This window comes from Anabrus simplex, chromosome 1 (assembly GCF_040414725.1).
Source record: "Anabrus simplex isolate iqAnaSimp1 chromosome 1, ASM4041472v1, whole genome shotgun sequence".
NCBI classification, from domain to species: Eukaryota; Metazoa; Arthropoda; class Insecta; order Orthoptera; family Tettigoniidae; genus Anabrus; species Anabrus simplex.
The window spans coordinates 1,013,034,058-1,013,053,721 of NC_090265.1; the positions used below are offsets into that span (position 1 = coordinate 1,013,034,058).

At 39.2% G+C, this 19,664-nt stretch overlaps 2 protein-coding genes across 7 annotated transcripts in view; one reads left to right on the plus strand and one right to left on the minus strand.

Annotated features, from left to right (window-relative positions):
• The window catches only part of Uqcc1 (Ubiquinol-cytochrome c reductase complex assembly factor 1), a 128,006-nt gene extending 116,278 nt beyond the window's left edge, over positions 1-11,728 (minus strand). Inside the window, exon 1 of the mRNA XM_067136946.2 lies at positions 11,517-11,728. Coding sequence (XP_066993047.2) covers positions 11,517-11,606 — 90 coding nt within the window. The 5' untranslated portion in view covers positions 11,607-11,728. The remainder of the gene's footprint in view (positions 1-11,516) is intronic.
• LOC136857896 (uncharacterized) overlaps positions 11,194-19,664 on the plus strand; it is a 109,948-nt gene continuing 101,477 nt past the window's right edge. The window contains exons 1-2 of one of the 6 annotated variants that reach the window (XM_067136940.2): positions 11,194-11,216; positions 12,314-12,440. The gene's annotated coding sequence lies outside the window, so the exon portion shown is untranslated. Of the gene's footprint in view, positions 11,217-11,315; positions 11,369-11,741; positions 11,882-12,019; positions 12,226-12,310; positions 12,441-19,664 lie in introns of those variants that run through there. The other 5 variants (XM_067136943.2, XM_067136939.2, XM_067136938.2 and 2 more) reach the window with 5 other exon arrangements.

Sequence of the window (19,664 nt, forward strand, 5' to 3'; positions counted from 1 at the left end):
ATTTAAACGTGTCCTGAGCTATAAAATACTTGGAATTTCTTTTTGCTATTTGTTTTACATTGCACCGACAGATACGTCTTATGGTGACAATGGGATAGGAAAGTGTTAGGAGTGGGAAAGAAGCAGCCGTGGCCTTAATTAAGGTACAGCCCCAGCATTTGCCTGGTGTGAAAATGGGGAAACCACGGAAAACCATCTTCAGGGCTGCCGACAGTGGGGTTCGAACCTACTATCTCCCGACTGCAAGCTCACAGCCGCGGGACCCTAACCGCACGACCACGTGCTCAGCAAAAATACTTTGAATAAGAAGCTAACTATAGAGATGTATAGGTACAAAATACATACTGTTATAGACAGATTATTATTACAACTACTTGCAGACAGAAAAAGCAAGCAAGGTATTATCTAATACGAATAGTTATGCTACAATTCTAAACTGTAGATAAGTCTATCCTAATTTCAACAACAGAATTCAAAGAGCTAAATGTCTACAGAGATATTTCCCCTACCGTTCTACACAAATATTTTGCAGTAATAAAACATGCATGCTTATTTCTAATAAAAATAATTTCAAACTGTGCTCAGACATATCCTAATTACAAAGGGTTATTACAATGCCGAAACAGAAATGAAAACTGCCATTAAAAGTTGAAATTCGGAAGAATAACACAACAAAACTAAACACATAGATTATTATTACTACACCCTGCTATGCTCTAATAGAAATCAAACTGCCATTAATTACAGTACTGAATATTGAAAGGAATATGCAAGAATATTACACAACAGTAAAGAATGCAAGGAAGATACTACCGTTTAACTACTCTACAAATCTGAACTGCACTAAGAAGTATATGAGGGGACCGGGCGAGTTAGCCATGCGGTTAGGGGCGCGCAGCTGTGAGCTTGCATCTGGGAGACAGTGGTTTCGAGCCCTACTGTGGGTAGCCCTGAAGATGGTTTTCCGTGGTTTCCCATTTTCACACCAGGTAAATACTGGGTCTGTACCTTAATTAAGGCCACAGCCGCTTCCTTCATACTCCTAGCCCTTTCCTATCCCATCGTCGCCATAAGACCTAATCTGTGTCGGTGCAACGTAAAGCAACTATCAAAAAATATATATATCTAATTTCAACCAGTACTGAATATCGAAAGGAATATACAAGAACATTATACATCAGTAAAGAATGCAAGTAAAATACTACTGTAACTAAGCCTAATAACTACTATACAATTCTAAACTGCACTAAAAAGTACCTAATTTCAACAAGTTTACGTAAATGATAGATGTTATGTGATTATTACAGCTGGTAGATTACTAGTATTTTCCTACTAAGTGGGACGGAAAATAAAACTGTCCTTAAAATGCTGAAAAAGGAAAGAGAATGTCTACAATAATCTCTCAAAACCTTCTGTCAAAACTACGCCGGAGACATGAAGTGCAATTTTTGGGATATAGGAATTTAATTATTAATTTTTACTAGATGAAGAATCGAAGGTGTGAAGTACCTAGGTACAAAGTAGCCTACACCGGGGACTTGGAAACACAAATAATCTGAATACAGTAATCAGCTGATTTTTTTCTGCTTCTTTTTCTCAACTACCCTATACAGTGCTCTATTCTCATTGGTATGCAGCTAACAATCACCAATAATCCAAAGACAGTTAAATAATTCTCTAGTGAAACACCGTACATCCTCTTGAACTACTATTTTTCAAAACAAAGTTTACAGGCGTATCGTGTTATTTAATTATGAATAAATTAGAAGTGGAGCTTCCACAGTGTGTAGAATTGTTTAGTTCTTTTTCTGGATTGAACCATATTGTTGTTTTCTGTACAATCTGTACAGTTTGCCGACATTTTGAATACATTGCAGTATTCTTTCCCAAGGCAACTGAAATACCCTACTTGATCCGAGGCAGTCAGTCTCCCAGGCAGCAATCACACTATGAGAGTGGTTCCTGACCTTGGCCTTATATATCTTACCCTCTCTGGTTGACATAAACCCCCTGGCTGTCTCGTGAGAATTCTGGAACTTTATGTGTCACAGCCAGGTAGTGGGACTTGCCCACGCTTTTACATAATTAGAGGTTCGTGCTACGTGTTTATGTTGAGGTCTGCATCTCTTAATCTATGCATGATAGGCATTCTAGAATTGCTGATTTTATATCCTTCTTCTAAATTCATATTGTTTGGGTGTTTCTTGATTTTGATAGCCTCACAGATTTTCCTTTCGAGATTCCAAGGTATAGCTGCTAGGATCTTGGTCTTGTCAAATGATATTCTGTATTTTGTTTTGTACGAATGCTTGGCTACAGTTGAAATATCTGTGTTTTGGTTCTTGGTGTGACGGATGTGTTCTTTTAGGTGGGTAGAGATCATTTAAAGCTAAAAACTTCATCACTGATCCGTATTGAACTAATAGTTACAATGCTAAAAAAAAAATATATATATTCCACCTTTTCAATACAATAACACTGTTGCACGAATCAATGTAGCAACATATTTAATTTATTAAGGGACCGGTTTCGACATATGTCCATGTCATCATCAGCCTACACAAAAATGGCAAGAAGTTAACACAATTGTAGCACTTATGACACTTTTCTTGAATTAAAAATAGATTTTTTTTTAACCTCAAGATCAGCAAGAGTGCTCAAGAACCTCTACATGAACTTCTATTTTTAATTCAAGAAAAGTGTCATAAGTGCTACAATTGTGTTAACTTGCCATTTTTGTGTAGGCTGATGATGACATGGACAGATGTTGAAACCGGTTCCTTAATAAATTAAATATGTTGCTACACTGATTCGTGCAACAGTGTTATTGTATTGAAAAGGTGGAACATTTTTCTCTTTTTAGCATTGGGTAGAGATCAGACATTTTGTTTCACCAACATAACACGTTCCGCAGCTACATTCAATGAGCCTGTAATACTATTATGTCTTTTACAGGTGGTAGATAATGGGCCAACATCCGGTGTGGTTTATAGATGGTTTTTTTTTTTTGCTATTTGCTTTACGTTGCACCGACACAGATATGTCTTATGGCGATGATGGGATAGGAAAGGCCTAGGAATTGGAAGGAAGCGGCCGTGGCCTTAAGTAAGGTACAGCCCCGGCATTTGCCTGGTGTGAAAATGGGAAACCACGGAAAACCATCTTCAGGGCTGCCGACATTGGGGCTCGAACCCACAATCTCCCGATTACTGGATACTGGCCGCACTTAAGCGACTGCAGCTATCGAGAAGGTGTACAATATAGCTCGGTATAGATGGTTTTTATGTCATATTTGTCCAGTATCTTGCCGATTCTGTCTGTAGTGTCTATAATGTAAGGAAGTATCGCTGTTTTTGGAGGGGGCTTAGTTCTACCCCCTTTTGATTTTTCCTATGGTGGCCATTTCTTTCTTTTCTTATTATTTTCTAAAAACTCGGATGTTATTGAGCGAGTAGCCATTTCTCCTGAGGGTTCTCGTGAGCTGTTCTTTCTCCTCTTTGAGGTGTTCTGCGCCTGATATCGCTATGGTCCTGTTAATCATTGATGTTACAACAGCCTGCTTTTGTGATAGGTGGTGATGAGAAGAGGCGTGCAGGTATGCCTTCTTTATCTACCACCAGTAAAAGACATAATAGAACTACAGGCTCATTGAATATAGTTGCGGAACGTGTTACGTCGGTGAAACAAAAAGGTCTGATCTCTACCCGCCTAAAAGAACACACCTGTCACACCAAAAACCAAAACACAGATATTTCAGCTCTAGCAAAGCATTCATACGAAACAAGACACGGAATATAATTTGACAAGACCAAGATCCTAGCAGCTATCCCTTGGAATCTAGAAAGGATAATCCATGAGGCTATCGAAATCAAGAAACACCCTAACAATATGAATTTAGAAGAAGGTTATAAAATCAGCAATTTTTGGATGCCTATCATGCATAAATTGAGAGATACAGACCTCAACATAAACACGCAGCACGAACCTCTAATTACATAACAGTCCGGGCAAGTTTCACCACCTGGCTGTGACACATAACGTTCCAGAATTCTCATGTAATAGCCTGGGGGCTTATGTCAGCCAGAGAGGATAGGATATATAAGGCCAAGGTCAGGAACCACTCTCATAGTGTGATTGCTGCCTGGGGGGCTGATTATCCCAGACTGAGTAGTAATATTTCAGTTGCCTTGAGAAAGAATACTGCAATGTATTCGAAATGTCGGCAAACTGTACGGAATGTACAGAAAACAACAACATGGTTCAATCCAGAAAAAGAACTAAATATTTAAATTATTACATTCGTGATAATCTGAACAGATACCTATACGAAATATTGTGTCTATTGTCTGCACGGATGTAAAAGCTGCAGAATACTATTGCATGCAACATAGTTTCTGTTAGGCACGTAAATGACTGAATGATGCGGGTAAATCTGGCAGTCGTTTAAGTGCGGCCGGTATCCAGTATTCGGGAGATAGTAGGTTCGAACCCCACTGTCGGCAGCCCTGAAAATGGTTTTCCGTGGTTTCCCATTTTCACACCAGGCAAATGCTGGGGCTGTACGTTAATTAAGGTCACGGCTGCTTCCCTCCCACTCCTAGCCCTTCCCTGTCCCATCGTCGCCATAAGACCTATCTGTGTCGGTGCGACGTAAAGCAACTAGCAAAAAAAGAAAAAAATTTGGCAGTTGGAGATTTCAGGACAAGAATTGTCTCAGATGAGTATGAAGTTGACAAGTCTTATGGAGCAATGAGTGACATCATAGTAAGCATCAACAGCAAGGGTAGGATAGTGCTAATGGGCAATTTCAATGCGAGAGTTGGAAATCGAACTGAAGGATGTTAAAGGGTTACTGGTAAATGTGGAGAAGATATGGAAGCTAACAGGAAAGCTTTGCTGGACTTCTGTGCCAGTATTGGATTAGCAATTACAAATACATTCTTCAAGTATAGGACTATTCACTGCTACACATGGGAGGGTACGAGCACCAGATCCACGATGGACTATATCATAACCGACTTCAATTCAGGAAATCTATTAGGAATGTAGGAATCTGCGGGTATTCTGGGGAAGTTTTGATGATACGGACCACTATCTGGTCTGCAGTGAACTATCTCTAGGCCTAGGACAGAAAAAGTGAAATCTGTCTGCAGGCGAACAAGGGTAGAAAATCTCCAAGACGAGGAAATTAGACAGAAATACACAGATATGATTAGTTCAAAGTTCCAAACAATAGACAGAAGCAGGTTCAGGATATAGAAAGAGAATGGGTGACACACAGACATGCTGTAATAGAAACAGCAAGGGAATGCCTAGGAACAAATATGTGTAAAGATGGAAAAAATTACACATCTTGAGGGAATGATAAAGCAGCTTATAAATGTAAAAAGAAGGCTTATCAGAAATGGCTCCAAATAAGGACTGATGCAGACAGGGAATTGAATGTAGAGGGAAGAAACAGAGCAAAACAAATAGTTGTTGAATCCAAGGAGAAGTCGTGGGAAGATCTTGGTAATAACCTGGAAAGGCTAGTAGCAGGGAAACCATTCTGCGCAGTAATAATGAATCTTAAAAGGGAGGGGGGGAAAAGGAAATGAATAGTGTTTTGGGTAAATCAGGTGAACTCATAATAGATCCCAGGGAATCACTGGACAGGTAAAAGAAATATTTTGAAAATCTTCTCAACGTAAAAGGAAATCTTCCTCATGATGTCGCGAACAACCGTGCCCATGGAGTGGAGGACAATGATGTTGGTGAAATTATGGTTGAGGAAGTGGAAAGGATGGTAAATAATATCTATCATCATAAAGCAGCAGGAATAGATGAAATTAGACCTCAAATGGTGAACTGTAGTCGGAAGGCAGGGATGAAATGGCTTCATTGAGTAATAAGATTAGCACGGAGTATTGGTCAGGTACCTTCTGATTGGACAAAAGCAGTAACTGCACCTATTTATAAGGGAACAGGAAGGATTGCAACAACCATTGAGGTAATCTCACTGATCAGTATACCAAGCAAAGTGTTCACTGGCATCTTGGAAATGAAGGTGCAATCAGAGGTTGAGAGGAAGTTGGATGAAACCCAGTGTGGTTTCAGACCATAGAGGGTCTATCAGGATCAGATTTTTAGTACGCACCAGGTAACTGAAAAATGTTACGAGGGGAATGGGCATTTATGATAATAATAATAATAATAATAATAATAATAATAATAATAATAATAATAATAATAATAATGTTATTTGCTTTACGTCCCACTAACTACTCTTTTACGGTTTTCGGAGACGCCGAGGTGTCGGAATTTTGTCCCGCAGGAGTTCTTTTACGTGCCAGTAAATCTACCGACACGAGGCTGATGTATTTGAGCACCTTCAAATACCACCGGACTGAGCCAGGATCGAACCTGCCAAGTTGGGGTCAGAAGGCCAGCGCCTCAACCGTCTGAGCCACTCAGCCCGGCAAGGGCATTTATGAGTATGTTTCATGAACCTACAGAAGGTATATGACAAAGTACCAAGGAAAAGATGTTCGCCATACTGAGGGACTGTAGGATTAAGGGTAGATTGTTGAAATCAATCAAAAGCATTTATGTTGACAATTGGGTTACAGTGAGAATTGATGGTAGAATTTCTTGGTGCAAGGTACTAACAGGGGTTAGATAAGGCTGTAATATTTCAGCTTTGTTGTTCGTAGTTTACATGGATCATCTGCTGATAGGTATTAAGTGGCAGGGAGGGATTCAGTTATGTGAAAATGTAGTACACAGTCTGGCCTATGCCGGCGACTTGGTCTTAATGACAAATTGTGCCGAAAGCCTGCAGTCTAATATCCTGGAACTTGAAAATAGGTGCAATGAACATGGTATGAAAATCAGCTTTTCTAAGACTAAATTGATGTGAGTAGGTATGAAATCCAACAGAACTGAATATCAGATTGCGGATACAAAGCTGGATCAGATGGATAATTTCAAGTATTTAGGATGTGTTTCCTCCCAGGATGGTAGTTTAATAAGTGAGACAGAATCAAGGCGCATTAAAGGTAATGCAGTGAGGTCACAGTTGTGATCAACAGTATTCTGTAAGAAGAAAGCCAGCTCCCAGACATAACTAACTTCGGTCTGTTTTCAGACTAACTTTACATTACAGGAGTGAAAGCTGGGAAGACTTAGGATATCGTATTCATAAGTTAGAACTGAAAGACATGAAAGTAGCAATAATGATTGCTGGTACAAACAGGTGGGAACAATGGGAGGAGGGTACTTAGAATGAGGACATAAAGAACTAAGTTAGGAATGAACTCTATGATCAAGCTGTACACATAAACTGGTTTCGGTAATGGGGTCATGTGAGGCAAATGGAGGAAGATAGGTTACCTAGGAGAATAATGGACTCTGTTATGAAGGGTAAGAGGATCAGAAGGAGACCAAGACAATGATGGTTAGACTCGGTTTCTAATGATTTAAAGATAAGATATATATAACTAAACAAGGCCACAGAACTAATTATAAATAGAGGATTGTGGTGGCTTTAGTAAATTCACACAACAAGCTTGCAGACAATAAATTAAATGTTATGTCATTACAACAGTACAGCAATGTATTTTAAGTAAATCAGACCATTTGAGAAGTTCCAGCGCAATAACTGATGAACACCAATACTGCCGTTTTCCGCCTTTTGACGAGAATAACCACAAAAGGCTGTTTTAAAGTTTACTGCTTTGAATTCTCATGCCGCCTATTTTTGTGGACATAATGGCTTGACTACAACAGTTAGCCTCGCTTCTAAGTCAGGTCATAATGGCTCTTTCACCTGAAAACGCAACAAGGGCCGTAGCATTAATGGAGGATGGGCGCAGTATATGTCATGTAGCAGACGTTATAGGCACATCTTGTTCTAACGTGTACAGAACTGTTAAAAGATACAGAGAGGACAATATCCACACACGGAGGCCCGTTTCTGGCCGCAGGAGAAGCACTACTGTGCGCGTTGATCGCTTTCTCGTAATGCAAGTTGTTCGAGATAGACACACAACAGCTGTGGAGGCCAAAAAATCATTTGGAGAAAGTACAGGGCACGAACATTAGCGAAAGAACAGTAAGGAGAAGGTTGTATGAAGTGGATTTAAAATCCAAGAGGCCCGCCACAGGACCTCTTCTTACACGTGAGCACCACACCTCTTGGATGCAATTCGTCAACGCCCATCGAAACTGGACTGTGGAGCAGTGGAGCTCAGTGCTGTTCACAGATGAATCCAGATTCTTTTTGAGGGCAGCGGATGTATTGGAGAGAGTATGGAGAAAGTCCAGGGAACATTATTCACCCTGTACTTTCTCTGCAGGGACACCATTCAATGGAGGCTCTGTGATGGTCTGGGCTGGGATTACCACTGATGCGTGCGCAGAGCTTGTGTTCATCAAGAATGGAAGTCTGACAGCCCACCAGTACATGGAGGAGATTTTAGTACATCACGTGGTACCTTTTGCACCTGTCATCAGCCAGAACTTTTCCTGATGCATGACAATGCTCGCCCACACATTGCCGTTTGTGTACTTGGGTACACCTGGATGAAGTTGGAATTGAGCGCATAATGTGGCCTGCTCGTAGTCCCGACCTAAACCCGATACAACATGTCTAGCATATGCTTGGGAGACGTGCTAGGAGTCATTCCCCTGACACATTGGCTCAACTTTGGGCTGCGTTCCAAGGAGAATGGAAGCTCATGTCACAAGAGAACATTTGAGATTGCATCCTGAGCATGCCTGATTGAATCACAGCTATAACTACAACTAGAGGTGGTAATGAAAATGTGTTAAAAACAGGTGAACAAATAGACTGCTTATGAAACTGTGCAGAGCTCCATGTTTCGACATTTACAAAATCGTGTTGGTGGACTCTTTTGATTGTCACGATCAAAAATCTTTATCAATTATTGCGCTGAAACTTCTCAAATGGGGTAATCAACTTATGATACATTGTTGTATTGTTGTAATGTCATAATATTTGATTTTTACCATGTCAACTAAATTAAATTAATTTAAATTAAATTATGTCTGAAATACATACTGTTTCGCTTTTTTTGCCGGTGAGTGTATGTACAATTACTGGATTTTAAAGAAAATCATCATCAGCACTTTCTCCATGTATAACTTAACAATATTTGCAAATGAATAACTTAGATAAAAGTGTTTTCAGTCCTTATTTACATAATTTATGTAGGGAATAACAAGTGTTTCCTGGGGAATTTAGTGTAAATGGCACAGTAGGTCTACTCTAAAAAAACAATAGAGATAATACTTTTTTGCAAGTAGTTTAATGTCACATTAACACAATGAATGTTTTTGGTAATGCAAGGATGAGAAAGAGCTAGAATTGGAAAGGTAGCATCCGTGGCCTTAAGGCACAAAATTTCAATCTTCTCTACGAATACCAATGCAATGTGTTAGGTTCCATTCCATTATTATCAACAGCGAGGCATCTTGCATGTCTGCTCAAGTCACAGTCATCCATTACCTTCAGTTTATAGCGACGAGAGCCATAGGCACATTTTACCAGTCAGTGGTGGTGCACCAAGATATCAATGTGGACCTTGAACCTGAGGGCCGACATGGTTCAAATGCTACTCATTACTTCAGAACATACTAATGCACATGTCCTGTTAATATGAACTTCTTATCCTAGTCTTTGAAGGTGTTCCGGTTTTTATGAACATGGGTGTACTTCTCTTTGTAATAGAGAATACTACAGTTGACCCGTTTATTAGTTTCTTTTCTTGACTGACCTCCTTTGGCTGACTCTTGTGGTGTTCGAAATAAACAGTCGGATCTATTATAAAAATCTTTGGAGCTGTTTTCTACAAATGCGTTTATATCAATCCGTCGTCATCTACCATTTGCAGTCAGTCAGTGTCCTTGTTCATAAACTTTGAAGGCTTTCTTCCTCAGTTATTCAGCAATAAAAAATCTGACTCAATGACATCAGGAATTTCTCAGAAGCTCTCCATGCTGGCAAGACCCCAGGATCTAGGCAAGAGTTTCTTCATCTTCGCAGCACCATAGACAGAGGTTGCTATCCAGGGATCCGCAAGGCACAGATCGCACCACACAAAAATTCACAGTCCATCTAAAATAACACATATATCCCTCAGCTTAAATTACATACATTATCTTTCGAAAATCTTATATTAGTGTCTATAATTCGAAAGTTCACAGCAATACTATCGTAACTAACATTTTTCACATTTTACACTAAACACTGGCTCATGTATGCCAGAAATCACCATGGAGACTTATGGCTGTCAGCAATACTGTGTAAAATGTGAATGTCTAACATAAAAAATGCTGGTTATGATAGTATTGCTCAGAACTGTCAAAATGTAAGCTCCTCCGGTCCGCCAAAAACTAATTCAGGATATTTAAGTCAAAACTGAAGAGAAATGGCTTCCACCGTAACATTTTATCAACGTGTCGTGGGAAATAATACCCAGCTAAAACCATGAAAAATTTAGATCTATATGACTGACTGATGCAAGGTCAACGTCCTCACCGAGCTACATTCATTGACCGATAGCTTTCTGATGATTCAGTTACCAAGATCATTGGATTCTACTTGGTTTCTGAGATGACAGCACATGAATAGTCAATCAGAAAGCTCAATAACATATCTGATAAAATATAACATTTAAAATTATCCCAAGTAACAAAAGCTACAGCTTGAGAATATTTTATCATGTTAAAAGTGACTTGAACTAACCAAGCACCATAGAATACCTTTAAGCTGCATAAACTAAGAAATTTAGTACATAAAACCAATCTCTATTAGGTGGTGTGTAAATAAGAAAGGAGTGTAGGTCTATAGTACTTATGAGGGAGGACTTTTTTTACACAGATAAATACGAATTTATTTCACCTTACGTGAAATAAATGTGTTGCTGGGATACACTCAATAGAGAAAAAATAAATACTGATGTTTTTATAGTAGGCTTAATCTGTAAAAATTACGGTATTAAGATAGTCATTACGAAAGTTTCATTTTAGGGTTAACTTTTAAGGACTGGGAGCGTAAGGATTGCCCATATATTAAAGTTTTAGCATAAATTCTGTCTTATCCATTTCAAACCCCTTTCAAACGAAATCACGCTGATATAAAGTTGTGCTTCGCGGCCACTTGGGTACAGCACAGTAACGAGAAGTTGCGCAGTTGAATGTGGCCGTGAGCAAAGGTTAGGTTGAGAGAAAAAGTAACTAAACATTTATTGAATAGAGAGAATATTTTGTCCTTAGATTGTATCTGCAACTCTGATTACCTGCCATTCGCAACATAATTCATACGAAGCTATCTTCACAACGGAACTATCAATCAAGAAAGTGAATGGTGAAAATATGCTATACAAAATATGTCCTTACAATAACGCTGTAATTATAACGTAACCAAGATACCTTGTGAATTTATTTTAGAACAAAAATACACTATTATCTGTTTCGAACACTGGTACTTTATAAAATCTCCAGTATGACATTACCTTATATCCGTTCAGTTCTTTCCGAGAAATCGCACTACATGGTGTATAACAACGCAACATACTTAAAGGAATAATTCCAAGACGGGACATTTTCCATTTGTTGTAGTACCGTTTCTATTATAATAATTAACTGTTCAACACCTGGAAACGGCTCGAGATAATAAGCTAGTGAGCTAGACTAACCCAAACATCATGTTTTTTAAACGATTGTGCTGCTTTCTGGGTGACACTACTGCAAATTGAGAGATCGCTTTCTCAGTAAAAATGGTGGAGCCTACGCTTGTGATTGAGGAGGGATCTATCAAAGTTTTTTCCCGATCGTGAATTATTTATTTGAGGGAGCACAAATGTAAGGTACCATAAAGGTGAGGGCACACATATACTACAATAATAATGCTAGACTTCACAGAAAATTATATGCTTAATATTAGAAAAAGCGAGGAGAGATCAGTTCTGTTGAGAGGTGACCTTCTATAAAGAGGACACCTACTTTCGCGTATTTTCAAATCAACAATGGATTAAGCCCCTTGCATTTCAAGTCTATATATGATAAATAAACAGTATATTCCATTAATAGTTACAAAGTTGTCCATTTTATTACCCATATCCATATAAGTGCAGTATATGTGAATGAAACTGCATATCTATTATCCAGATGGCTGAGGCTTTGCTGTATTCCCTAGACAATGAATGGATGCACTGGATTAAGGTGTTCAAATAGTGCTTTACCTTGCTGCATTTGTAAATATAATTTATATGCATGATTTTTATGACTGTTTTGTATTTTAATTCAGCAGGGAATTTCAGTGAGAGAGCGAAGAATATGGACACACCGCGGCTTTCCATTTACAGATCTATCATCCTGAGGCACAAGCTAAAAGTTTGCTTGAATCAGTGTACATATTAACTAGAAGACTGTCAAATGTAAGTTAATTTTGATATTACATTGATTGTAGTTTGCTGCAAAGGTAGTTCTCATATTGTACAGTACCGGTAGCCTATTTCATTGACAGGTCATGCTTCTTATCATCATACTGATTATCTCCATGTGTTCATCACTTAGTCATCCACTGAGACACTTATATCTAGCTTGATGCAGAATATCTCCTTTGTTTCTGTCTTTTGATACATCTTACAAAACAAAGTGGCATTGTAGCTTAATTTTTGGCCCTTTTTTCATTACTTGTGCCTTGATCGACAGACATAATATAGATTGGGATTATCTTGCTTGTTTTAGTTTCAGTATTGGTCTCTAAAAATATATATAATCTTTTATCTAATATGTTGAATACAGTAGTATGAAGTGAGACAGACCTGTTGTATTTACTAATGTGTAGTTATCACAATGATACAATACTGCTAGGCCATTGGTGAAGATAATTAAAGAACCCTCACAGTTTCCATTGTTCTAATATTGTTCAGCAATTTCAATAAGGAAGAATATATCTGAACCAAGGAAAGAAAAGTGGGAGGTTATGATTAGTTAAAGGAAATTATGTTACTCGAAATAATTCTTTGCTGCATTGGTCAAGGACTAAGGAACATAATTTCAAGATCCCTTAGTCCTTGAAATGATGTTTACTATAGCCTAGTTCATAAAGTAGGATTTAGTTGAACCATATTAAGCTTTGTCCGTTTTGTACATTGTTATTCGTGAAGTAAATCATGAAGTCCTAGATTCGCAAAATTGAAATATGAAGAGAAAAATGCTAAATTATATCATGCATAATAATCAGTAGTTAAATAATAAGCCTTGGACATTAGTAGATATGATATTGTGATTGTTTAAATAACCTTTGCCGGATTGTATACATTATCATGGTAAATCGGATTATTATCATAGATGTTTATGCCTTGTAGACTCTACTGTTAATGTAAATAATATGGATGATGTTTAATTTAAGCTTCATACTCTTAGAATTTTTTGTTTCCATGATCAGTCCATAGACTTGTTTGATGCAGCTCCCCATGCCACCTTGTCCTGTACTAACCCTTTTATTTCTACATAACTACTACATCCTGTATCTGCTCTACTCTGCTTGCCATATTCATTCTTTGGTTTAACCCTGCTGTTTTACTGCCTACAAAATCTGCAAAAACTAACTGAACAAGTCCTGGGTATCATAAGGCATGTCCTGTCATACTATATCTTCTTCTGATCAAATTTCGCCAAACCTTTCTACTCTCACCAATTCGATTCAGTATCTCACCATCACATATCAAAAGCTTCTATTCTCTTTCTTTCTGTGCTAGTTATCAAGTTTCACTTCCATACAATGCAACGTTCCAGACAAAAAACTTCAAAAACGTCTTTCTAATTCCTGTATCAATGTTCGAAGTAAACAAGTTTCTTTCTGTAAGAAAGGCCTTCCTTATGCTAGTCTGCATTTTACGCCTTCCTTCTGTCATCATTAGTTATTCTACTAGGCCTACTCAAGTAACAATATTCATCTAAATCCACGAATGCCATATATGTGGGTTTGTCCTTCTGAATTCGATCCTCTAGGATCAGACATAAAGTCAGGATTGCTTCACATGTTCGTACATTTCTTCAGAAGCCAAACTGATCTCCTGACTCAGCTTCATCTTGTCCCATTCTTCAGTAAATAATACATGTTAAAGTTTTGCAAGCATGAGATAGTAAACTAATGGTGTGGTAGTTTTCACACATCAGCACCTGATTTCTTGGGATTAGGTATTACAACATTTTGTCTAAAATCGGATGGCACTTCTCTTGTACCATACACACTAAATGGAATAACCTTTTCATGCTGGTTTCTCCTAAGGGAGTCAGTAATTCTGAGGGTATGTCATCAATTCCAGGTGCCTTGTTCCTATTTAGATCTCTCAAAGATCTGTCAAATTCTGACATCAAAATTGGGTCTCCCATTTCATCAGCATAAACAGCCTCTTCTTGTTCTAGAACCTTATCACCTACTTCTTGCCCTTGATACAATTGCTGGATATGTTCCTGCCATTTTTCTGCCTTGTCTTCTTTCCCCAGAAGTTGTCTTCCATCCGAACTCTCAATATTCATATACCTAGTTTTCCTTTCTCTGAAGGTTTGCTTGAATTTCCTATATGCAGCATCTACCTTCCGTGCAACCATACAACTGTCAACAGCCTTGCACTTCTCTTCAGCTGTTCTTCCTCAACTATCTGGCACTTTCTACCTAATTCGTTCTTTAGTTGCCTATATTCCTTTCTGCCCTCCTAATTTTTTGCATTCCTTTATATTCTCCGTTCATCAGTCTGGTTTAATATCTCCCGAGTTATCCACTAATTCTTACTTGATCTTACCTTTCTTCCTAACCTTTCTTCAGCAGCCCTACTAACCTTATTCTTCATGATTGTCAACTCTTCTTCTGTTGTTTCCTTCAACATTTTCATTTAGTCCTTGTGCAATATATTCCTTGAAACAATCCTCACACTTTCCTTTCAACTTATCTAGATCTCATCTTCCTGTATTCTTTTCTTTCTTCAATTTCTTCAACTTCAAGTGACATTTCATGATCACCAAGTTTTGGTCAGAGTCCACGTCTGCTCCTGCGAAGCTCTTGCATTCCAATACCTGATTTCTGAATATCTGCCTAATCATAATAAAGTCTGTTTGATACCTTCCTGTCTGTCCAAGTCTCGTCTGCATATACAGCCATCGTTTGTGGTGTTTGAACCGAGTACCGGTATTGACTTACTTGACTTAATTCCTATTACTCCTGGGTGGAGTATAAGGCACATACAAGAGCTCTCCATCTGATTCGATTTGCTGCCACAGTTTTGATGTTCTTCCAGGACTTCCCAACTGACGCCGCCACCGCTTCCACTCTTCGATGCTATGTTATCCTTTGTTTCCCTCTTCTTCATATCCTTGTGGGTTCCATTCAAGAGCCTGTTTTGGAATGCTGTCAGGACCTTTACGCAGTGTGTGACCTATCCATTTCCATTTATGTTCTTTTATCTGGATTTCAGCTTGCATTGTTGGGTACGCTCCCACAATTCCTGATTTGATATAATATCTGGCCATTGCACTCATAGGATGGTTCTTAAACATCTGTTAATGAAAGTCTGGACCTTACGTGTTCTCTCTCCAGTCATTTTCCATGTCTCACACTCGTAGAAGAGCACTGATTTCACATTTGTCTCAAAGATCCTCAATTTAGTCTTTGTTCTCAATTCTCTGGACTTCCACACTGGCAAGAGCTGGGCAAAGGCCCCTTTGGCCTTGTTTACTCTATTTTGGACATCTTCATTTGCCCCTCCACTTCTAGAAATAATACTTCCTACGTAACAGAAGTTGTCAACTCGCTCTATCTCATTCTCTAATACCAGTGGGTTTGTGTTTCTGGCATTGATCCTTAGCTCCTTTGTCTAGGCAATGTTTATTTTGAGTCCCATCTTTTGTGCTTCCGTCTCGAGGTCTTTCATTTTCTTCTTTTCCGCAAAGTTCAAATCTTCCAGACGATCCGTCATCCCCCATTGTATTCCCCTCTGCTTCCCTTCAACCACTTTTCTCATGACCTGATCTAATGTCAACAAGAACAGCAAAGATGAGAGCAGGCACCCTTGTCTCACTCCCGACTCTATTTGAAAGGGCTCTGAAAGATCTCCATCATGTTCCACTTGGCAGGTGCAACCTCTGTATAACATTTTTACCATGTTGATGATTTTCGTTGGAACCCCATACCCCTGCATCTCTCTCCAGATTGCTTGGCGCTGTACACTATCAAATGCTCTTTCAAAGTCAACTAATGCCAAGTAGAAGTGAAGACTGCTATTCCATGGACTGTTCTACTATAATTTGTAAGGTATTTATTTGGTCCTTACAGGATCAGTGTTCTCTAAAACCTGCCTGCTCTTTCCGGAACTTGGCCTCCAATGGTTCTCTCAATCAGTTCAGTATGATTCTCGAAAAAACTTTACTCGATATAGACAAGAGTGTAATTCCTCGCAAGTCAGATCCCCCTTCTTTGGTAGTTTTATCAAAATGCCCTTCTTCCAATCCCCTGAGAGTGTCTCCATCTTCCATATGTCTTCGAACAATGGCAAAAGCATCTCAACTCTCAACTCATAGTCTACATTCAACACCTCCATCACAATATCATCCACTCCAGGTGCTTTGCCTGCCTTGCAGCTTTTCAGTAACTTTATGATCTCCCTCTTCGTCGGCAGATTAATATTCCCTCTCAATTCCGGAACCTCTCGATAGTCTTCCTCTCCTTGATCCTCCTGTACCATGACTTTTTTTTTTTGCTAGGGGCTTTACGTTGCACCGACACAGATAGGTCTTATGGCGACAATGGGATAGGAAAGGCCTAGGAGTTGGAAGGAAGCGGCCGTGGCCTTAATTAAGGTACAGCCCCAGCATTTGCCTGGTGTGAAAATGGGAAACCACGGAAAACCATCTTCAGGGCTGCCAATAGTGGGATTCGAACCTACTATCTCCCGGGTGCAAGCTCACAGCCGCGCGCCTCTACGCGCACAGCCAACTCGCCCGGTACCATGACTTTGTTTAGCACTTCTCTGAAATGCTCTTTCCATCTTGTCATTTGTTCTTCACTATTCGTAAGCTTCTTACCTTCCTTGGATTTTATTGGCCTGCGCTGATTGAATTTCTTTTGAGACAGCTGTTTTGTAATGTTGTAAAGCTGTTTTGAGTCTCATTTAAGTGCTGCCTCCTGTACCACCTCTGCTAGGCTATTGACCTGATTTCTTCTATCATTTCTTGCTGCTTTCTTTATTTGCCGGTTCAGTTCACTGAACTGTTCTATCAAGCTCTTTTCTTTGTTTCATCTTTGCAATGATTTAGCTTTGTTTTGATCTCTCTTCTATCTTCTTCCAGGTATTGTCTGATATCCATTCCTTTCTCCTGTTTTGCTTGAATCCCAGTATCTCCTCACTTGTATTCAGGAAGGCTGATTTTATCCTTTTCCATTTTCCATTCACTCTCATTTCATTTGGGCCTCCTCCTGCGTTATCGAGATCAAGTGAACTGTATCTATTCTTCATCTTGATTACAAAATCCTTTTTAGCTTCAGCATCTTTCAATTTTTCAATGTTGAATTTTCTCTTTCCACTTCATTTATTCCTTTGGTTTACTGCCGCAGTCTTCAATTTAACTTCAGCTATTACCAGGTGGTGGTCACTTCCACAATCTGCGCCTCTTTTATTCCGAGTGTCTAAGAGGGATCGTCTCCACATCTGACTGATTGCAAAGTGATCAATTTGATTTTGTGTGCTCCCATCTGGTGAAACCCACATTACTTTGTGACATGTCCTGTGAGGAAAAATTGATCCACCAATCACCAAATGGTTATTTAGGAAGAATTCAAGAAAGCACTCTGCATTGTCATTCTGGACTCTTACTCCCTGTTTCCCTAGAACTCTTTCCACCCCGTCATTTTTATTCCCATTCTTGGCGTTCAAATCACCCATTAGCATTTTGATCTCCTTCTTCTTAATCTTTGTCAGGACACTTTCAAGCTGTCCATAAAATTGGTCCTTCTCTTCTGTCTCTGCTGTTTCTGTTGGTGCATAGCACTGTACCAGATTAATATTTCTAACTCTTGTCTTGAACCGTGATGTAATGATGCGATCTGAAACAGGGTTCCAGTCAAGGAGGCATTTTTGTGCTTCTCTTGTCAGCAACAGTCCCACTCCACTTTGGTGGTCATCATCATCTTCCTTTCCTGAATAAAACAATGTTTTGCCATCTCTCAACTGATGCTGTCCAAATCCATTCCATCATGTTTCACTCAGTCCAAGCACCATCATCTTATAGCGATCCATTTCCTTTGAAATCGGTTCCAACTTCCCTGCTTAGTACATTGTTCGCACATTCCAGAAACCAATTCAAGTCGTCATCAAGATATCCGTCAGGTTTACTTTTGTATGTGTTTCTTTAATACTTGATTCTCGGGTGTGCAAGTTATTAGCCCACAGCACCCAAAGCCCAATGGAGGGGCTGCCTCCTATAGCATCTAGGCATGCTGATTTTCTGTCAGGGTTTCTTCCCTTAGCCTTTGGAGAACCAACTCCCTATACTGCAAGGCAGTAGCTTCACCAGAGCCCCATTAGCCGCTATTTTCAGGGTTCCTGTAAGGCCTTCACAGCTACCGTAGCGGTCCCGGGGCACACAAAGTCCCCACCCTTATAGGCATTCCCCTACTTCTAACGTTGCCGATCTCCCACGACGTGGGTGAGGGGTTGGACTTATGGGAGACGAGTACCAGTATTAGCAAGGACTAAATTATGATCAGTGTAGAATTCAACCAGCGAACTTCACTTTCATTCCTTTGTCCCAAACCAAATACTACTACTTTTACTATTACTACTACTACTAATATACCCAAGCAATTATTATTATTAACAGAATAGCGCACAAATGTGTAAAGTTTATTCCTTGCTGTATTCCATTAATGACATTACTCTTTTTTCACAATTGCTGAAGTGATATCGTTCACACTGTTTAGCACACAGAACGCAAATGCAGTATGTAGAGGGCTCATGGAAACCTTTTCAAGTGCATAATTTATGATGAAAACTGAATTGCCAGTCTGTTTATTGGGCCCCTCAAGCCATCATTCGGTCTGGTCCAACTCCTCTTGTTCATGGCTTCAGTGCAGTAGAAGCTTAGATCTATTTCCTCTTTTTTCCTTCTTCTAAATTGTAGGAATTCTGCTTCCTGTTTGATAAAAGGTAGCTGCAGTTAAAGTTCTTGTATAAGAAAAGCCTCCTCTGCCAGTATATATGCCATTGTAGACGGTGCCATTTTTGAAATGCCTAACGTTCGTTTGAGAGATCTGGCTTTCTTGTTCTCTATGCAATTTACATCATTTAACGTGAGATAATCCCAGATTAGTTCCAAACCATGAGACAGGAACAACCTTTGCTTGGAAGAGGAATATTTATTTTTGTAATGTCTGCTGTGGCGATATTGAATAGAAGCGTACTAATAGGATCCCTCTGTAATACTCCATTGCACTGTTTAATAGGATCTGAAGTTGTTTTGCCATCATGAATTCTTACTTTGTTTTGTGCCAAAAGGTTATTTATTATTACCGTCAATGTGTTATCCTGAACGATCTTGTTTCCTAATTTTGTAATCAGTATGGACTTGTTCAAGAAGTCGTAAGCTTTCGTGAAATCGAC